The following is a 17,271-nucleotide window of genomic DNA, read 5'->3' on the forward strand; positions in this document are numbered from 1 at the left end:
TTCTGTAACCCCTGTTTTAAGAACAGTGCACGCACCATTGTATCAGTTAGAAAGTTTGTTCCTTTCACCCCAGGGTTAGAGAGCAAATGAGGACAAGGAAAATACTGCACCTGGTGATAGGCTCTTAAGCAGGAAGGAGCAAGGTTCTCATCACCCCTCCACACCCCACCCCCACCACCCCAGGATCTAGCCCCCCTCAACCACCAAACCCACCCCCCCATCCCCAGGCTTAACCCCTCTCAGCCCCAAACCTTCCCCCCATCCACAGGATCAACCTGCCTTGGCTGACGAGCTCCTCCTGCTGTGATCGGGACAGCTCGTCACCTTTCTTGCAGAAGCTCTCGTACAGCTTCAACTGTAGGTGCCTGCTCTACCGGCACCCGTGCTCAGCCAGCGGGAGGTGATACTGCTGAGTCAGCTGCCAGTGCTCCTCCACATCTGCTTCCTCCTCAGCTGGGCTGTGCAGCTCCAGCCGGGGCAGCCTCGGCTCCCCCCCTCCCCACAGCTCTTCTGAGGGCTTAGCACTTCCTCCACCTGCAGTGTCAGTGGCTCCTTGCCTTCCCCCTCTGTGAAAATGGTGCCTCTTGGTCGGCTCCTGTCTCTGTCTTGGGGCTTGTTCTCTCAGCAGCCCGGGAAGGAGGCTCTGCCTCTACTGCCATGGCCGCCTCCATCGCCAACTTCTCACAGGGACTGTCACCCCCAGCCTCCTCCAGCTTCTCCTTTCTGGTCGTCTGCTCCTCTGTGACTGGCCTTGGGCCCTCTGCCTACACAGTGGACTCCTGGAGGGGTGCAGGGGCCTCGGCCCCCTCCTCCTCCATTCCATCAGCTGGCCCCTTTCCACAGCAGCAAGGGAGTCAGGCAAACGAAGCAAGTGGGACTGAAGTGAGGCAAGTGAGGGGCTCTCTGCAGCTCCCTGCTGTGCTGCCACTGAAATAATGGAATTAAATTGAATGGATTTAACATATGGATCACTCCCGCCACCCTGCTGGCCATTAAAACCATTAAACTGTTTCAGTGGTGGCAGGGCAGGGAGCCGCAGAGAAGTCAGCGGCAGCAAATAACTCCTTAAAGAGCTGCATGTGGCTCCAGAGCCGCAGGTTGCTGACCCTTAGGAAAGTGAGAGAGTAAGAAAGAAGGGGCGGAGCTCAGGCTTGAAGTGTAACTAGGTACGAGACCAGAAGCATAAACTGAAACCAGAAAGAAATCAGGTGAAGCCAGCTGCTCACAATGGCTGCCCCAAAGACTCTCTTAGTTCTGGAGAACTTCATAAATGGTGAATTTGTTCCTTGTTCCTCCTACATAGACTCCTATGATCCAGCCACAGGAGATGTGTATTGCAGAGTGCCAGACAGCGGCAAAGAAGAGGTGAGTACTGCACTTTCACTAGCAGAAGGTGAAATAAAAAATGGGAATAGAACTAACATCAGTACAGTTGTTTGCGGGGTAGAATGTGGGAAATCAGGCAGAGGATTGTGCAAGTGACTAATGGTTTACATTTAAATAAGGTCTTAACATTACTACAAAGCCAGGTAACTTACTGCTCCCGAGGCAAATCCCTTTTGTCATATCATTCACTATTAAAAGCTTTGACCAGGTCCTCGGTGTCAATCATGGTAGCTTTAGTTACTTCACTGGAGGTTAATTACACGAGCAGAGGATGGCGTCTTGTCCTGCGGAATGCAAATCAAGGGTGGTGGTCACATCAGCAGTTTGCAGATAGCACTAGAGTCAGGAAAAAGGGTCTGTTCATCTCCCCTCCATGAATAGCCCTGGAGACACTGTATCCAAATGAATATTTTCTCCCATAACATCTTTCATTTCTTCTACTCAATCAATGTGGCACACTAGGGGGGCTCTATCCATTCAACACAATCAAAAATCTCACAGCTTTCCTGAGGTCTGAGCTCTGCAAGGGGTGTTGAGCGTTTAGAATGGTGCTGTTGCAGATGAAAGGGTAACAGATCGTTGTAGTGCCGTGGCCGGAATGTGCCTTGATGTACAGTGCAATAGCCTGCTTCAATCATTGAGAGCAGAAATGCAGTTTCTTTTCGGCAGTTGTTCTTTGTGGCATGTTTTTTGCCTCCTGACCTGTTCAGCTGTTAGGGCTGATTGGGAACAGCCATTTAGTTTATGATGAAGTACTGCTTAAAAACAACAGTGAAAGGTGTGCACAATGTAATACACTGGGCTTGGTGCAGGGAGAGGAATGGAAAAGAGCTATTTCACACACACACAGAGCTTTCAAAAGGTTGACTAATAAGTGCTCAATACTGTTTCGTTTTCAGAGTAAGTGGTCTTATTAAAAGACCTGTTCCTGTAGATGAGAAGCTCTTTCACATATGTATCAATCATGATGATCTTGTTTTGCTTGTTCAGCAGAAACCTTTAGTACCATAATTTTGGTTGGGTAAATATTTGCCAGGTGCTGACAACTAATTGTTAAAGTGTAACCAGGGTGACTTTGCTACAATGTGCTTTATGTAAAATGAGTCCAAAACCTCTCTGTGCTTCAAGAATTGTTTATTTTGTGCATAAATACTAAGCGTGTCCCCATTTTAGTTATTCACATACATAGATGCACAAATAATCATAACATAACAGTAGCAGAGATTTGCAAGCGTCAGAAGGATCTCACAAAAACAGGTTATGGGGCATCATAGCAGGCTAAATTCTAGATATCGAAATATAAGGTAATGCTGATCTGAAGGAGCATTAATGCCTGGTTCAGTTTTCTGAATCAGCTATGGCTGGGGTGACCACACGCTCATCCGTTGTTTGACGAGTACTTGACGTATGAGTACTCACTAAAACGAGGGAGATACATACACGTCTTTGTTCACTAAAAAAGTGAACTTCCCCCACTTATTACGAGCCAGCTGTGGGGTCCCTGGCTGGGGGTAGGGAGACCCGCAGCCCAGCAGCTGCCTCTGCTCCAGCCACAGGGTCCCTGGCTGGGGCGCAGGGAGACCGGCAGCTGCGCCTGGCCTACTTCCAACAGCCTGGCCAACAACTCCCTGCACACCCCCCAGCCCCACCCGCTCCCCACAGCCACCCAGGCCTGGTCCTGAACCCCCCCGCCCACTGCACCCCCACAGCTACTGCACCTTTTCCAACACCCCCCCACCACCAAGGTTCACTTACTTTTCAAGCTGCCACTCCTTCGCCGAGTTAGGAGCACTAGCAACCAATCAGAGACCTTTACGTTTATTCAGTTTCCCCCTTATGAGTTTTCACCTACGAGCAGAAAGTTGGGAACCAATTGTGCTCATATGGTGAGGGATGAGTGTATTTCCCTAGCTCAAATATGGGACATGCTGGGAGGGGGGAGCAGCTCCTTGGCTGCCCCATCCCTTGGGTGCAGGGAATGGGGCTGCCGTCCCATGGTGGAACTCCCCAGCTGCTCCATACCTTGGGGTGTGGGGAACAGGGCAGCTGCTCTGTGGGGGATCTTCCCAGGCACCCTATGCCTGAGGGTGCTGGCAATGGGGTGGCAGCTGCACCAGTACTCCTCCCAGCTCCCCTGAGCTGTGGGGAGACAGGAATTGGGTGGCAGCCATTCTGGTGCAGCTCCCAGCTTCCCTGAGGTGCAGGGAGCCGGGAACCAGTCGACAGCCCTTGCCGGCGCTCATCCCGGCTTTCCTGTGGCAAAGGAAGCTGGGAGCCAGGCGGCAGCCACACCAGTGTGCTCCCAGCTTCCACAAGCTGTGGGGAATTGAGAGGCAGCTGCACCCCAATGGCAGGGCCCCCTGCTAGCTCACTGTTCCATGTGGCCAGAGAGCATGTGAATATGACCCAACCAGCAGCTGCGCTTGCACTGTTGGGGGTGGGGGGAGGATCAGCTCAACAGGGGGCTTGAATATGGGGCAGTTAGCCCCTTTGCTAAAATAAATCATTACACCTTCCTGGCACCCGAAATACAGGGCTGTCCTGGCCAAAACAGGCTGGATGGTCACCCTACCTACGGCATATGCCTTAGGAGCTACGTGTAGGTGCCAATGAATTTAGTGAAGTGTCCTGTATGCTTCTGAACAAAAGTGTGGAGGCTGCACAGAGCTGAGAGTCAGGAGAAGATTTAGGGTCCTCCAGTAGATAATATTGAAATACCAGGTGCAGTTGCCAGCATTTTAGGAGCGATACTAAGCCATTTAAAACTGAAAACAAGGCCCTACTATATTAGAAGTCAGTAACGGATCAGTGGCTATACGAGTAGGCTATTCACATGCCTAAGTGTTTGCAAGATCGGGCCCATGTTCCCCATCTTACAAGCACACATTCAAATGGCCAACACCAGGTTTAACTCCCACTAACTAGGTTATTCCCCCTTATACACACAGGAACACTGGTCCCCATAGACAATTAGTTCTAACAAAACCCCTGTAGCCTAAAAGACTCAGTTTTCCTACAATTCCTGATAGAAATGAATTTACCATGTGTAGTTTGGCTAACAGTATAGCATCCAGCTTTTCTTCAGTGGTGCTCTCTCTCTGGTGTCTAGTGTGTTATTTCTACTTTCTTATATGGCGGGAGCAGGTAGGGGAAGTATGTATTTTTAAAAAGTATGGGTGTGCAATTATTTTGATAATACGCATTGTCCGTCTTGGCTTTGTTGGTTTGTCCTGTCTCTGTCTGATTCGTCCACGCAGTCCCCTTCAGTCTATTTTCCCTATAACTTTTTGTACCTTCTCTCTCAGGCTATGTCTAGATTACAGCAATTTGTCAACAGAAGTTTTTGTCGGAAGATATATTTCAACAAAATTGCTCTCTGCAGATTGTGGGCAGACTGCAAAGCAGATTGAAAGAGCGATCTGCTCTGTCAACAGAGAGTGATTGGACCGCCCAGCCACTCTATTGGCAAAATGGCCAACCGGAAGCACAGCAGACAGGGCTGCCCGGTGTCCTGGAAGCCCTGTCTGTTGACAGCAGGCCCCCTGCCCCAGAAGCTTCAGACTGGCTTTCCTGTTGACACAGACATTATTCCTCATGGGCAGCAGGGTACAGCTGGCAACAAAAGTGCTGCGTTCTGTCCACGTACTGCCACAAAAATGCCTTGGGAATCTGGACGCTCTGTCAGTTTTGTTGGCAAAATGGCTGTTTCGCTGACAAAGCCCTCCAGTGTAGACGTAGCCTCAGTGTAGTTCTACCTCCATAGCTCGTTTTCTTCTTAGACTAATCCCCCTCCATTTCCTTTCCCCCATCTCTCCTCCTTGCCCCCACATATTTATTTTCCTCCCAATGTGTTGCCCTCTCCGCCTGTGAGAATCCCTCTGTATTGCTTGCATCCCATCCCTGCAAAAATCACTTCAGTGCTCAGACCAAGGGGAATCTGCTGCTGCTACACAAGACAACTAGTTCTTCAGAGCACTTCTGCCCCTACTGAACTACTGCACTGAGCCATACAACATGGTAGGGAAGTAGCGGTGGAAAGAGAGAAGCAGCCACAGCAGCATGATGGCACCTAGTGGCAGAAGGGTGGAAGAGTGGATTATTTTAAAAGGGCTGTGAGGGTGGGTCCATGTGGTCAAATGAACAGGGAGTCCTGTGTTCTGTTTCTTGTTTGGACAGAGACCTGTTGTGTGACCTTATGCAGGACATTCAACTTTTGTGTACCCCTATTTCTCCCAGACTTTGACTGGTCTATTTAGATTGTGAGTGCATCACCTCAATACAATGGATAATTTCTGTCACAGTTAAAGATTTATGCCTGAAAACTGGTCTTGTCCAGGATTTGAACTGCTTATACCAGTGGTGAGCAACCTCCGACCCATGAGCTGCATGTGCCCCACTGGAGCAGCTCCTATTGCCCACAGACCTCTTGGCTGCCCCTCCCTCCCAACGAGTCTCTTGTGCCCGGGGCCCCATATGACCTGGGCCTTCTCACCCTTCCTACCAGGGCTTTCAGAGCCACGAATCTCCTGATTCATGCTTTGTCCCCTTTCCTACTTCTCCTTCCCAGAGCCGGAATGCCACAAATCAGCTGCTTGCAGCATTACCGCTCCAGGAGAGCAGTAGAGGAGCAGGGATGGAGAGTGAATCAGGTGGTTGATGCTTTCCAGAAGTGCTGGGAGGGAGGGGAAGGAGCAGGGGCTCCAGTTCCCCAGCATACAGGAGGTGCGCAGGATAGGGGGTCAGACGGGATCCGCGTGGCCGCAGGTAGTGCCCCAGTCTGTAGTGAGTGCTAGTGATCTTTGGATGTATAAGCAGAGAAGCAGCCTGCTGGCGCGGAGAGGTGATTTCATCTCTATAACTGGGACTGATGATACTGCTTCAGGGATCCATTCTGGGTTCCACATTTTAACCAGGATATTGAATAACTGGCATCTGGGGGGAGGCCGGGAAGGAAAAGTGCAACAAAACTGATTTAAGAGCTGGAGGAAATGCCTTACCTTACTGTGGGAGACATTCTGCTCAGCTTTCATAAAGACGACCCTGAGGTACCCCGTTCACCATGTATAAATACCTTCACAGGAAGAAAATCTCAGGTGCTAAAAGGCTGTCTAATCTAGCAGAGACGGGCCATAGAAGAACTGATGGTTGGAAGCTGAATCCTGATGAACTCAAATTCAAAATAAAAATTTGTCCCTGGACCATGAGGGTTATTAACTATAGGAATGGACTACCCACTGTTACTTGACTTCTTCAGAACAAAACTGGATGCCTTTCTGGAAGACACACTTTAGCCAAGCAGGTCTCTGAATGGGGTAATTAGGTGAAATTTAAGAGTGTGATGGTTCTGTCTTATCTTCCTCCTCAGAGGTGATCAGAGAAGGTGATGGGGTGGGGGGCAGTGCCTCATATGAGACCCATCTGCAGAACAGGCTGCAGTGTTCCTAGAAGGGACTGAGATGATAGGCCATATGTGAGGCTGCATTGTTGAGGGTGTGTATTGTCCTGGACACCTCACATTAGTAAGAATTAAAAGCTCAAGTGCTTTGGAAGGGGGATAAGTTCTCTGGTTTGGGGGCTTAAATAAAAATCCAAACAATGGGGTTAGCAGGAAACTTTCCTTTTGGGCAAGTTATTCTGTAAATGTGCAGCTTGCACTTTCTTCTGAAGCAGCTTGTCTTGGCTACTGTTGAAGACAGGATGGTGAAGTAGGTGGTCACCCACAGGTCTAATTTGGTATGGCAATGCCCACGTTCCTAGACTTGTCAAGAAATGGGAAAAAATTTGTCGGCTGTGATTAACTGGATGGGAGGGACTCACATACAGGAAAGATATGAAAGAACTAAATGTGTTTCACTTGTTTAAATGACTGGGACAGAAGGAAAAGGGAAGTAACTGTCTCCAAAAACGGAAGGCTGTAGGCATGAAGAAGTGGTTAAAAAAAGAAGTATTACTAGAATAAAAAATAGAGATTTTAAACAGAGTATGGAGAAGAAATGTTCTGTTAATAATGTTGGCTTGTGGATTGCCTCTTGAGAAGAAGGGGGAATGCCAACAGGACCAACTATCTGTGAATGTAATGTAAGGAAAGAACAATCTTCTGCATGGGATGATTTAAAAGTTATTTAGTCTCTCAAACATCAATGGCTCTGATTGCTTCTCCCATAGGAAAGCCTCTGAAATTTGCTATCTCTGCTTTATTCTTCTAGGTAGAAGCTGCAGTCACAGCTGCCAGAGATGCCTTTCTAGGCTGGTCCTCCAAAAGTCCTCAGGAAAGATCTCAGCTAATGATCAAGTTAGCAGACCTGATAGAGTATGACCTGGAGGCATTTGCACAAGCAGAATCAAAAGATCAAGGTAAAGGCAGAATCTGTGTCTCTGGCTGGCTGTCCTCAAATGAGGTTATGAAAAGGGAGGGCTTTGTTAAATATCAGGACTGAATCAAAATGTCCAGGCCCTATTCTTGAATCTACTGCAGGCTGTCTGGGTCAGTCAGAGCCAATCTTTTAAAGCTGCCACAAATACTGTGTGTCTAGCTGTGCAATTCTTGGGTTTAATTTTCAGAGGTGCTGAAAGCTGACTTCAATTATCTTAGGTGCTTAGCACCTTTTGAAAATAGGAACTATTTGTCTAAAGTGAGATGCTCAAAACTACCAGTAGGTTTTGAAAATGTGGACCTCTAATACTTACATGGCACTGCACAATAAGGATGACAATACCGTTAGCACAGAGGGGCTGAAGCTGAAGTTAATCAAAAGTCAGACAGAACCTTGAGGTCCCCAGACAGAGGATGCTGCAGAAATGCGAAGTATGATCGGTCCTATGAAAGTGCTATAAATGTATTTGCATTGTGGTCATGGTGCCCAGAGCTCCCATGCGAGTAACAGGACCCTATTGTGCCAGGAGCAATACATGTACACCCACAACAAAACCATGGTTTCTGCCCCAAAGAGATTATCTCCAAAACTGTTGAGGCTATAATTTGTATTTGTGCTATTCATGATGAATGGCTTTCCAGGCAACTAATTACTGCACCATGTATCATGACCAAAAGAGTTCTTCCCTGGGTAGTGAGTAGGCATCCTAGTTCAGAGCTCCAGCATTGTTTGGAAGCCTTTCAGGGCAGAGGCTTGTTTTCTGGTGAATTGAAAGTGCTATGCCCGCTTCTGGCATTGTATAATGTTAGTTTTCCCCTACACTGACGTGAATGATAATGACACAGTGGCATGCTTCTTACTTTTCTTGTTCAGGAAAAACAATCACATTTGCCAGAACAGTGGACATTCCCCGGGCCGTATACAACTTCCGGTTCTTTGCATCTTCTATCCTTCACCATACTGAAGAATGCACTCAGATGAACCACCTGGGCTGTATGCACTATACCATGAGAATGCCAGTAGGCATTGGTGGGTATTTTCAAAGGGCAAAAGCTTTGCAGACTGTCTGCCAACGAAGGGGCGGGGGGCGGGGGGGAGAAAAAGGGGGAACTTGAGCTGTCCTGCTTATTTTTTATAACTCCTAGTAGCAGTTAGGTTGGACTGTAGGCAAAGCTTCCTAACTGTCAGGGTGGTTGAGCACTGGAGTAAATTGCCTAAGGAGGTTGTGGAAGTGGAATCTCAGGGGTTGGAGATTTGTAAGAGTCAGTTAGACAAACGCTTGTCAGGGGTAATCTAGATGGTGCTTGGTCCTGCCATAAGTGCAGGGGACATGACCTGATGTCTTCTAGAGGTCCCTTCCAGTTCAGTATCAGAGGGGTAGCCATGTTAGTCTGGATCTGTAACAGCAACGAAGGGTCCTATGGCACCTTATAGACTAACAGAAAAGTTTTGAGCATGAGCTTTCGTGAGCACAGACTCACTTCATCAGATGCTGGTCTTGGAAATCTGCAGGGCCAGGTATACCCTGCAGATTTCCAAGACCAGCATCTGATGAAGTGAGTCTGTGCTCACGAAAGCTCATGCTCAAAACTTTTCTGTTAGTCTATAAGATGCCACAGGACCCTTCGTTACCCTTCCAGTTCAGTGATTCACAGGAGCCAGGGAAGAAAGGACTATCCTTACGTTAATGTTTACTAGTTCTAGACTCCATGCTATGCTGGGACACTCCATTGTGAACTTTGGCACTTGCATTCCACAAAATCAATGAATAACTATAACATTTATACTAAAACACTCCCTTTTCCCATGGGAAGACACTTCCCAGCCTCAGAATGGTCTCTGTAATTTTATTTAACTTATGCATTTAACTATGAACCTGGCATACATATATCCACAGTCTGGGATAGTGGTGTTTTCAAAAGCACTTGGAATTGACTTAATTCTGCTGTCATTAATGCCAATGGGTAAACCTTACATTGACCTCAGTAAGAACAGAGCTATGGTGTGGGTGAGCCCTTTTGAATGTGTGTGTGTTTATATGCATGATTTTTTGGAAAGCCACAAGATGGCACTGTAACTTCAGAGAAAATTTGAAAACGTGGTGTTCTGGAGCTACGTGGATCGTGTAAATGTTTTTGTATTGATTTAACAAACGTGAACTATGTAGTTCTCTTCCTATGAGCAATTGAGAACCTGAGTCTTACTAACCTAAACAGCTCACGGAAATCAAATTTAAATTCATTGCGCATGCTTATGTTGGAACTCTGTTCACTTATTAAATCTACCATAACAGCGGCCATGCTGACAAGAATAAAGGTCTGCCTAGCTCAAGTATTCTGTTTTCAGACATTGGCCAGTGCCTGGTGTCTCTGAGGGAACGAACAGAACAGGCAATCAAGTGATCTGTCCTCTCCCATCTACTTCCAGCTTCTGGCAAATAGAGGCAAAGGACCATCCCTGCCCAGCCTGGCTAATAACCATTGATGCTACCTAGCAACAAGGAGTACAACGTGACCAATCACAGCTAAGCATTACAGCTTGGGTTTCAAATATTTGTATGAAATACACAGAATAAAAATATTCATGAAATTAGTAATTTAATACATTTTAGCCACACACCAATTTGAGGAAGTCAGTGTGTTCCCCATTATTCTGGATTAAGTTAGGTGAATTATTGCTTGTGCAGGATGCACTCAGCTCTAATATTTGACAAGAGCCTGAAGTGAGAATCGATGCATATAAACAAACAAAAAATCAAATGGGAAAACTAATTGAAAATGTTCACATATCATTGAACTGTGAATTTTGAATACTGACACCTGTCCATAAAGCATGACAAAGTTCCTACTGAATGTATGTGTGCGCAACACTGGGGCAATAACACAGCAGAAGTCAGTTGTCCTGCTGAAATGGGCAACTATACTTGCTCTGGAAACCTTTTGCGTAGTTTAGATGGATTGTTTAGAAGGAGTTGTCCATTAGATCTTTATTGTGAGGTTCAATGTACCATTATGAATAGGGTAGATTTGTAATTCCTTCATTGTCCGGTCATACTGAAGCTTTGGCTTCTATTCAGGTAGGAGCTTCCAGGCAGGAGCATCTGAGTCACATCTCCTGTCTCAATATAGTTGGCCTCTTGATTTTGTCCTTTTATTTTTTCCTTTGTAGCGGGTTTAATAAGTCCTTGGAATTTGCCACTTTACTTGCTAACTTGGAAAATAGCTCCAGCCATTGCATCTGGAAACACGGTCATCGCCAAGCCCAGTGAGATGACATCTGTCACTGCTTGGATGTTGTGCAAACTTCTGGGTAAAGCAGGTAATCTAGACAAGCTCTCAGCACTTGACCCCTGCTGCCTGTTGCCTCCATTGTTACAGAAGACGGAAGGTGTATGGTGAATGAGGCAGGGGACTGCAGGAGGGGAAAAGATGGTCATAGGGTGAAGGCAATTGAATTCTGCCTTGGAGAACTGGATTCTATTCTTGCCTCTCTCCCAGACCGTCCTACCCCTGCCACTGTCCTTTCACCCCACCTCTGCATTCCAGTGAGGCTCTTTTCCCTCCCGAGTGCTTGACGACAGAAGGGGGAACATGAAGAGCATAGGAAAGGGCCTCTCAGTTCCTGTGCCTGGCATCACAGTTGTCTCCAGCAGCTGGGAGCAGCAATTGCAGGGAAAGTCCTGCTCTTCTCCTGGTTGAAGCACACTCGGTATGGATGGAAGCTCCACCAAGTAGAGCTGCCAAGCTCCAGGGCTGTGTCTTGACTAATTAAAACTGGCCAGTTTCAGTGAAATAACACAAACTAAAATCCTAGTAAAGACAAGGCACTTACTGGTCCTCACACAAGTTAACAGGTCAAGTTAACCCTTTGGTATCCCACCTGCTAACTTCTGTGAAAGCTGCATTGTCTTTGCCAGCTTAAGCTAATAATACACTTCCCCCCCCCCCCCCTTAGAGATCCACAGTTAACAAGTGTCCACTGGCCACATGCAGCCTGTGATTTTTCAGCATCTCGATGGGTGCAGTTTTTTACCTGGTCAGCATAAGGCACATTTCTGACATCAGAGGGACCCAGTTAGGTGCTATAGATCTTAAATAAGCTTGCACGGGGCCTCCTAACAATGTAGGTCCACTAGCCCATTTTTGTGACACCTGTATCTGTCACCTGGTGATTGTTACCTTAATAAATAAAGGAAAGCATTCAATTTTTATGTAAGCCAATTGGGAAATTTATTAAGGGATAACTTACAAATAAAGGGAAGCAAAGAAGTAATTTTAAACGACATGAAATAATGAATTGAATAGTCAGTCCCAGAATCCAATACATATAAAAAACCCACAGGTGAGGAAATGAATAAAGAAAGCAGAAAAACAGTTCATAAAAAACCTTCTTCCTAGTTCACGTAGGTTGCTCAGGACCTCAAATCTGTTGGCTCATGTGGTGCCCTCAGAGAGGAACTCTGAGGGATCCCATGATGGAGAGTTGTCTCAGGAAGGGCAAGCTGAGAGGTGAAGTGGCAGAATGGAATGGAGTCTTCAGTTGGCTTGGATGGTTAGTTGGAGTCTGTGAGGTGATCTTGAATGAAGACCTGCAATACTCTGCCATTGGGATGGACAGCCATTGAACTAGCTCCATGTTCGCCTTATACACATTTTATGGGGGGAAAACCCCTGACAGAAACCCCATGCACTTTGTCCCAGGCTGGGGTGGAGGGAACTCTGTAGGATTTCTGTGTAAATGCAGTCTGAACTGGAACTTGTGCACTACAAAGAAAAGGTGGGAAAAATATAACGAACAAACAGAAGGTCACATGACCAAACTACCATTTTGTTTTACAAAATGGATTCTATACACTTAACAAATCTTGACAGGATAAAAACTAAGATTTACAGACTTAACAATCTCCCTGCCAAATGTCAGATCCCTCTCTCCAAGTACGTAGGCACTAGAACTTCCTGAGAAAGGGTTGCATGAATCATTTTAACATGAGCGAAAGATGAGTTTTTTTCCTTAAATCAATTCTCAGAAATGTCTGAACTGTTTTTGCTGAAACTTTTCTTTTTTTAAGTGTGTCAGCCAAAAGGACACATGGAAAATCTGAGACTTATTAGTTAATGTTTGGCATCAGTTATGCAAAAACTTGCCCTTCTAAAGGGAACGTGTCAGGGAACCTTCACTATTGGCTCCAGTGATAGTAAAACAACAGCAGAGATTAAAACCAAATGCAGGTTGAACGTCTGTATTTTGGCACTCTCTCATCCTGCAACAGCTGTAATCCAGCATGATTTTAGTTAGTTGGATGACCACTTATCACGGGGGTGGCCAAGTTTCCTGTGGTCCCATAAACTTCGTTTACAGCCACTAGTCCTGGATCTTGGTGTGCTGTTCTGTTATTTAGCTGTAATTTATACCTACATATCTTCTAAGAGCCCAGTCAGCAGCAGAAGTTTCAGTAATGCTGCTAGACAATATTGACCCCCTGTGGTCTGGCAAATTCTCTTGTTCAGCACCGGTCAGCTCCTGAGGGTGACAGACTAGAAAGGTTCAACCTGCATTTCAAGGTTTTATCTAGTTATTTATCCTGTTCTACTCAACCACTCTTAAATTCATGGGCGTTCTTGTTGATGTGGCACTACAAGTAGTTTCCTGGCTTCTGAGAAGGATGTAAAAATAACCTAACTAAATCAAGTAAAGCCCAGGCATATTTTGTGTTTGTTCCCATGAGGAATTCCACCAGGGGTGGTGAATATTGTATTTGGAACTGGCCCCAAAGCTGGGGAGGCTATTGTCTCCCATCCTGACGTGCCACTGATCTCCTTCACTGGAAGCACGCTCACAGCCCAGCGCATCAGAGAGAGGAGTGCCCCACACTGCAAAAAGCTGTCTCTGGAACTGGGAGGCAAGAATCCTGCGATCATCTTTGAGGATGCTAATCTGGACGAGTGCATTCCTACCACTGTGAGATCCAGCTTTGCTAATCAGGTAAAGGGAGATGCTCCTCTTAAAATACCTTGGATTATTAAGATTCCATATCATTAGGAGGATATAACTAGAAGCTTATGAACTTCAGGTTTTCTTGATCCTAGTAGCAGAAAAAGAATGAGTGTAAATAATTTGATCCTGTGTAGTGTTTTTCATTCAAATATGTCAAAATACTTCAGCCCCCCTTAGTCAGCAAGTTACTCTTGCCTTGACTAAGTAGATAAGTTCTTTAGAGGGAAACAATTGATAGATCAGGTGACTTTCCCAGAATCAAATGAGTGTATACAAGAGATAGGAATGAAACCAAGGGAGTCCAGTCCCAGGATTGAAACACTAGATGCTCCTATTCTTTGTGAACATCTTCAGCAAATGACCAACAGGTCCATGAAAATTATTTCAGTGGATGTAAAGATAACTTGGCAAGTCAGAAAAAAAAAGAAGGAAAAAGCTTTTCCAGGATGTCAAGCTAGTGCCATTCCAACATGGAAAACCAAGTTTCTGTGAGAAGTGATGTAGAGGTTATATGACCAAGACTTAGTAATAAAATGAATAATAATGTCAACATCCCTTATTAAGAGACTGTGACTTTATTGTTGTCCCCTTATCCTCATCCCTCTTCTCATCTATTTAGGACTCTCAATTTTGAGTGTCTTTAAATTTAGTTTGTGCTGTTTTTGTGGTAGAGACTGTTTTGGAAGGGGCCTAGCACATTTCTGGGCGCTCAGAAATAACAATATTGCAAAAATTGGCAGCATCTTTGTTTCTCTCCATATTTAACAGGGCGAAATCTGTCTTTGCACCAGCAGGATCTTTGTTCAGAGGGGCATATATAGAGAATTTCTGAAGAGGTTTGTAGAAGAAGCCAGAAAGTGGAAGGCTGGGAGCCCCTTGGATCCCACATCCAGTATGGGGCCCCTGATAAGTAAAGAGCATTTAGAAAAGGTAACTGTCACATTTTAGAGAGTCAGAAAAATAACTTGCATGTGATTGGGATGAGGACGATGCCATACTGTGTGTTGGTACCATGCCAATTGCGCTCTCATTTCCCAATAAATGATCCCTAAAAACTGTCTGATATTTCAGATGTGTGCTATGTATGGATCACCCTAGGAAAAATAAAGTGTGTGGTCAACATTTTTTAAACTAGGCAATCAGACTGTTGTTGTTAAAGTACTTCGATTAATATAATAGTACTAAATCCAGCATTCAGGACAACAATTTCATTGACCTAAATGGTAGGCCCACTAGCCACGACTTACTTGCCTCATAAAACAATGTACATTTATATTACAGTACATCTGATTTGTAATGTAACTACTCAGGAATGCAAAAGCATGGATTATCTGGGATACCGGGTGGCTTTGTGGTACTTGGTAATCATTGGTACATAGAAACTTGTCATCCAGGAACAGTGCACAGGCCCAGAGTGGCTGACAGAAGTTACCATCTGCTAGCTGTTGGGTGATTGATATGAAATGAGTTTAATAGTCAGTTTCCTACAGACCACATGCCCATATCCTACAACCCACTGATTTATATGGCCTGAACTGATAATCTCACAGAAGAGAAGGGTCAAACAGAGAGACACTGATCTCTTCCTCTGGGTCCTAGTTCGAGGCCTCCCAGGTCATTGATGAGAGATAATGGAGAAGGACTCTGTCTCTGCCTATGCCGTACCTGTTTGGTGGTGACATGGAGCCATTGAATTCCAGGGAGTGTCTCTGAGCATCTTCCAGGATTTCTCTTACACAGAGCATTTAAAAGAAAGGAGCGGGAAGAAAACTTCAGTGATATATTTATGAAATTCCTAGACTGGGAGAACGCACCCCATGGTTTCAAAGCTGTATCTAGAACAGGATCAATAGCATGATGTGTATGTGCGAGACAGCCTCTGACAGTGGCAACCGCCTGAATTGTTGCAGTGGTTTGGGTGTTTTCTGTTGTGCTCCTCACTGCAGTGTCTGAGTGCTGTGACAACGTGTAGTGAGCTTCCCTGTATGGTAGGAAAATGTAACTGCTTCCATGTGACACATGGGGATACTGAGGCAGAGTGAGGTGTGGTGTGCTGCCCCTAGTCATACAGGAGGCCTGTGACATATAAGCGATAAGAGCCAGGTCTTCTTTGCTTTAATAATGTGAATATCCTTCCACCTCTTCAAACAACTATTTAGAGGAAGGAACAAATTTATGTTTTGGCTAGCAGGTTCATCAGAGAAAGGGAGCAGTTTACTGACGGGGGAAAATACCCTAACTACTCTGTGCACATACCTGGCTGCAAAACCTCAGGAATGAGCCTCTGCCATTGGCAGCAGGAAAATGCGCCCCCACCAAGGATCAGTGGGGAATGCTCCTAGATTTCCTGTTGATTTATCTGTGTTGAAAATGTAAACTTTACAGCATTCTCAGTCTCTCACATGGATGTTGTGCCCTCCTCCACTCAGGTAAAGAATTATGTGAAGAAGGCACAAGCTGAAGGGGCCAGAATTCTTTGTGGAGAAGAAGTGGATTCTTTGGATCTTCCAGCTGGAAATCAGAGTGGCTATTTCATGCTGCCTACAGTCATTGCTGAAGTCAAGGATGAATCCTGCTGCATGCAAGAGGAGATCTTTGGTCCTGTGACGTGCGTGGCACCGTTCGATACAGAAGAGGAAGTGATTAAAAGAGCCAACGGCGTCAAGTATGGTCTGGCAGCCACGATATGGTCCAGCAATGTGGGGCGTGTTCATCGTGTGGCCAAGATACTGCAAGCTGGACTGGTGTGGACCAATTGCTGGCTAGTTAGGGATCTGAACTTGCCATTTGGTGGGATGAAAGCCTCTGGGGTAGGCAGGGAGGGAGCAAAGGAGTCTTATGAGTTTTTTACTGAGGTCAAAACCATTACAATAAAACACTGAAGTCTGCCGATGAAGTATTTTATGGCAAAATAAATGGCCAATATTTGTGCTCACAAATGCCTCTGGGATATAGCAAGAGATCATGGCCTGCTCATAATCAATTTTTATAGGAATCCATTCAGCAGTGAGGACCAGCAATAGCTACAGATGCTCAATCTCACCATCTCTTCCTCGAGTTTGTCCAATATAGGGTATTACTCACCCATCTTGACTCTCTCGTATGTTGGGACCATCATGGCTATAACCACAGTGTGAGCAAATGTCCAAAAAAAGGCAGCTCAGAGACAGGGTGATAAATAATGAGGATTGTGGTCTACAAATCACCTTGAGTGACAAAGGTACAAGCAAGTTATGGCGTTCTGTTCTAATTGAAATAAAAACATATTTCCTCTCTAAATGGGTAATTTCCATTAACAATATATTTTGCACTTTGGTTGCATCATCAGATTAATACTAATTAAATTTCACACTAAAATTCCCAAGTATCAGAGGGGTAGTTGTGTTAGACTATATCTGCAAAAACAGAAAAAATTCCTAAGGCAGTACTACTAATCTGGTGAGTTGTGCTAAACTACAGAGGCAGCATATTCCTGTATGGTGCAAATAAAGCAAGCATTTTTTATTCATAATTGTTT

General features: G+C 45.5%; 1 protein-coding gene across 4 annotated transcripts; it reads left to right on the forward strand.

Moving 5' to 3' along the window:
- The first annotated feature begins 808 nt into the window (after positions 1 to 808).
- On the forward strand, positions 809 to 17,033 carry ALDH8A1 (aldehyde dehydrogenase 8 family member A1). Of its 4 annotated transcripts, XM_074990521.1 has the most exons (8): positions 1,289 to 1,365; positions 6,466 to 6,685; positions 7,593 to 7,740; positions 8,634 to 8,789; positions 10,929 to 11,078; positions 13,486 to 13,742; positions 14,523 to 14,684; positions 16,184 to 17,033. In XM_074990521.1, exons 3-8 carry the CDS (start codon positions 7,671 to 7,673, stop codon positions 16,634 to 16,636), a joined length of 1,248 nt encoding a protein of 415 aa, XP_074846622.1. In that variant the 5' UTR covers positions 1,289 to 1,365; positions 6,466 to 6,685; positions 7,593 to 7,670; the 3' UTR covers positions 16,637 to 17,033. The 4 variants fall into 4 exon arrangements, with proteins under 4 accessions (XP_074846621.1, XP_074846620.1, XP_074846623.1 ...); XM_074990519.1 differs by lacking the exon at positions 6,466 to 6,685 and having other exon boundaries at positions 811 to 1,365; XM_074990522.1 differs by lacking the exon at positions 6,466 to 6,685 and having other exon boundaries at positions 1,274 to 1,365; positions 7,597 to 7,740.
- Positions 17,034 to 17,271: the final 238 nt, after the last annotated feature.

The sequence above is a fragment of the Carettochelys insculpta genome, chromosome 3 (genome assembly GCF_033958435.1).
Source record: "Carettochelys insculpta isolate YL-2023 chromosome 3, ASM3395843v1, whole genome shotgun sequence".
Lineage (NCBI taxonomy): Eukaryota > Metazoa > Chordata > Testudines > Carettochelyidae > Carettochelys > Carettochelys insculpta.

What these genes read in the sequence shown, in the direction of transcription:
- ALDH8A1 (XM_074990519.1), top strand. Translation starts at nt 1,228, where the DNA reads ATGGCTGCCCCAAAGACTCTCTTAGTTCTGGAGAACTTCATAAATGGT. An exon ending in AGCAGAATCAAAAGATCAAG is followed by an intron (nt 7,741 to 8,633) that starts GTAAAGGCAGAA and finishes TTTCTTGTTCAG; the next exon opens with GAAAAACAATCACATTTGCC. An exon ending in GTAAAGAGCATTTAGAAAAG is followed by an intron (nt 14,685 to 16,183) that starts GTAACTGTCACA and finishes TCCTCCACTCAG; the next exon opens with GTAAAGAATTATGTGAAGAA.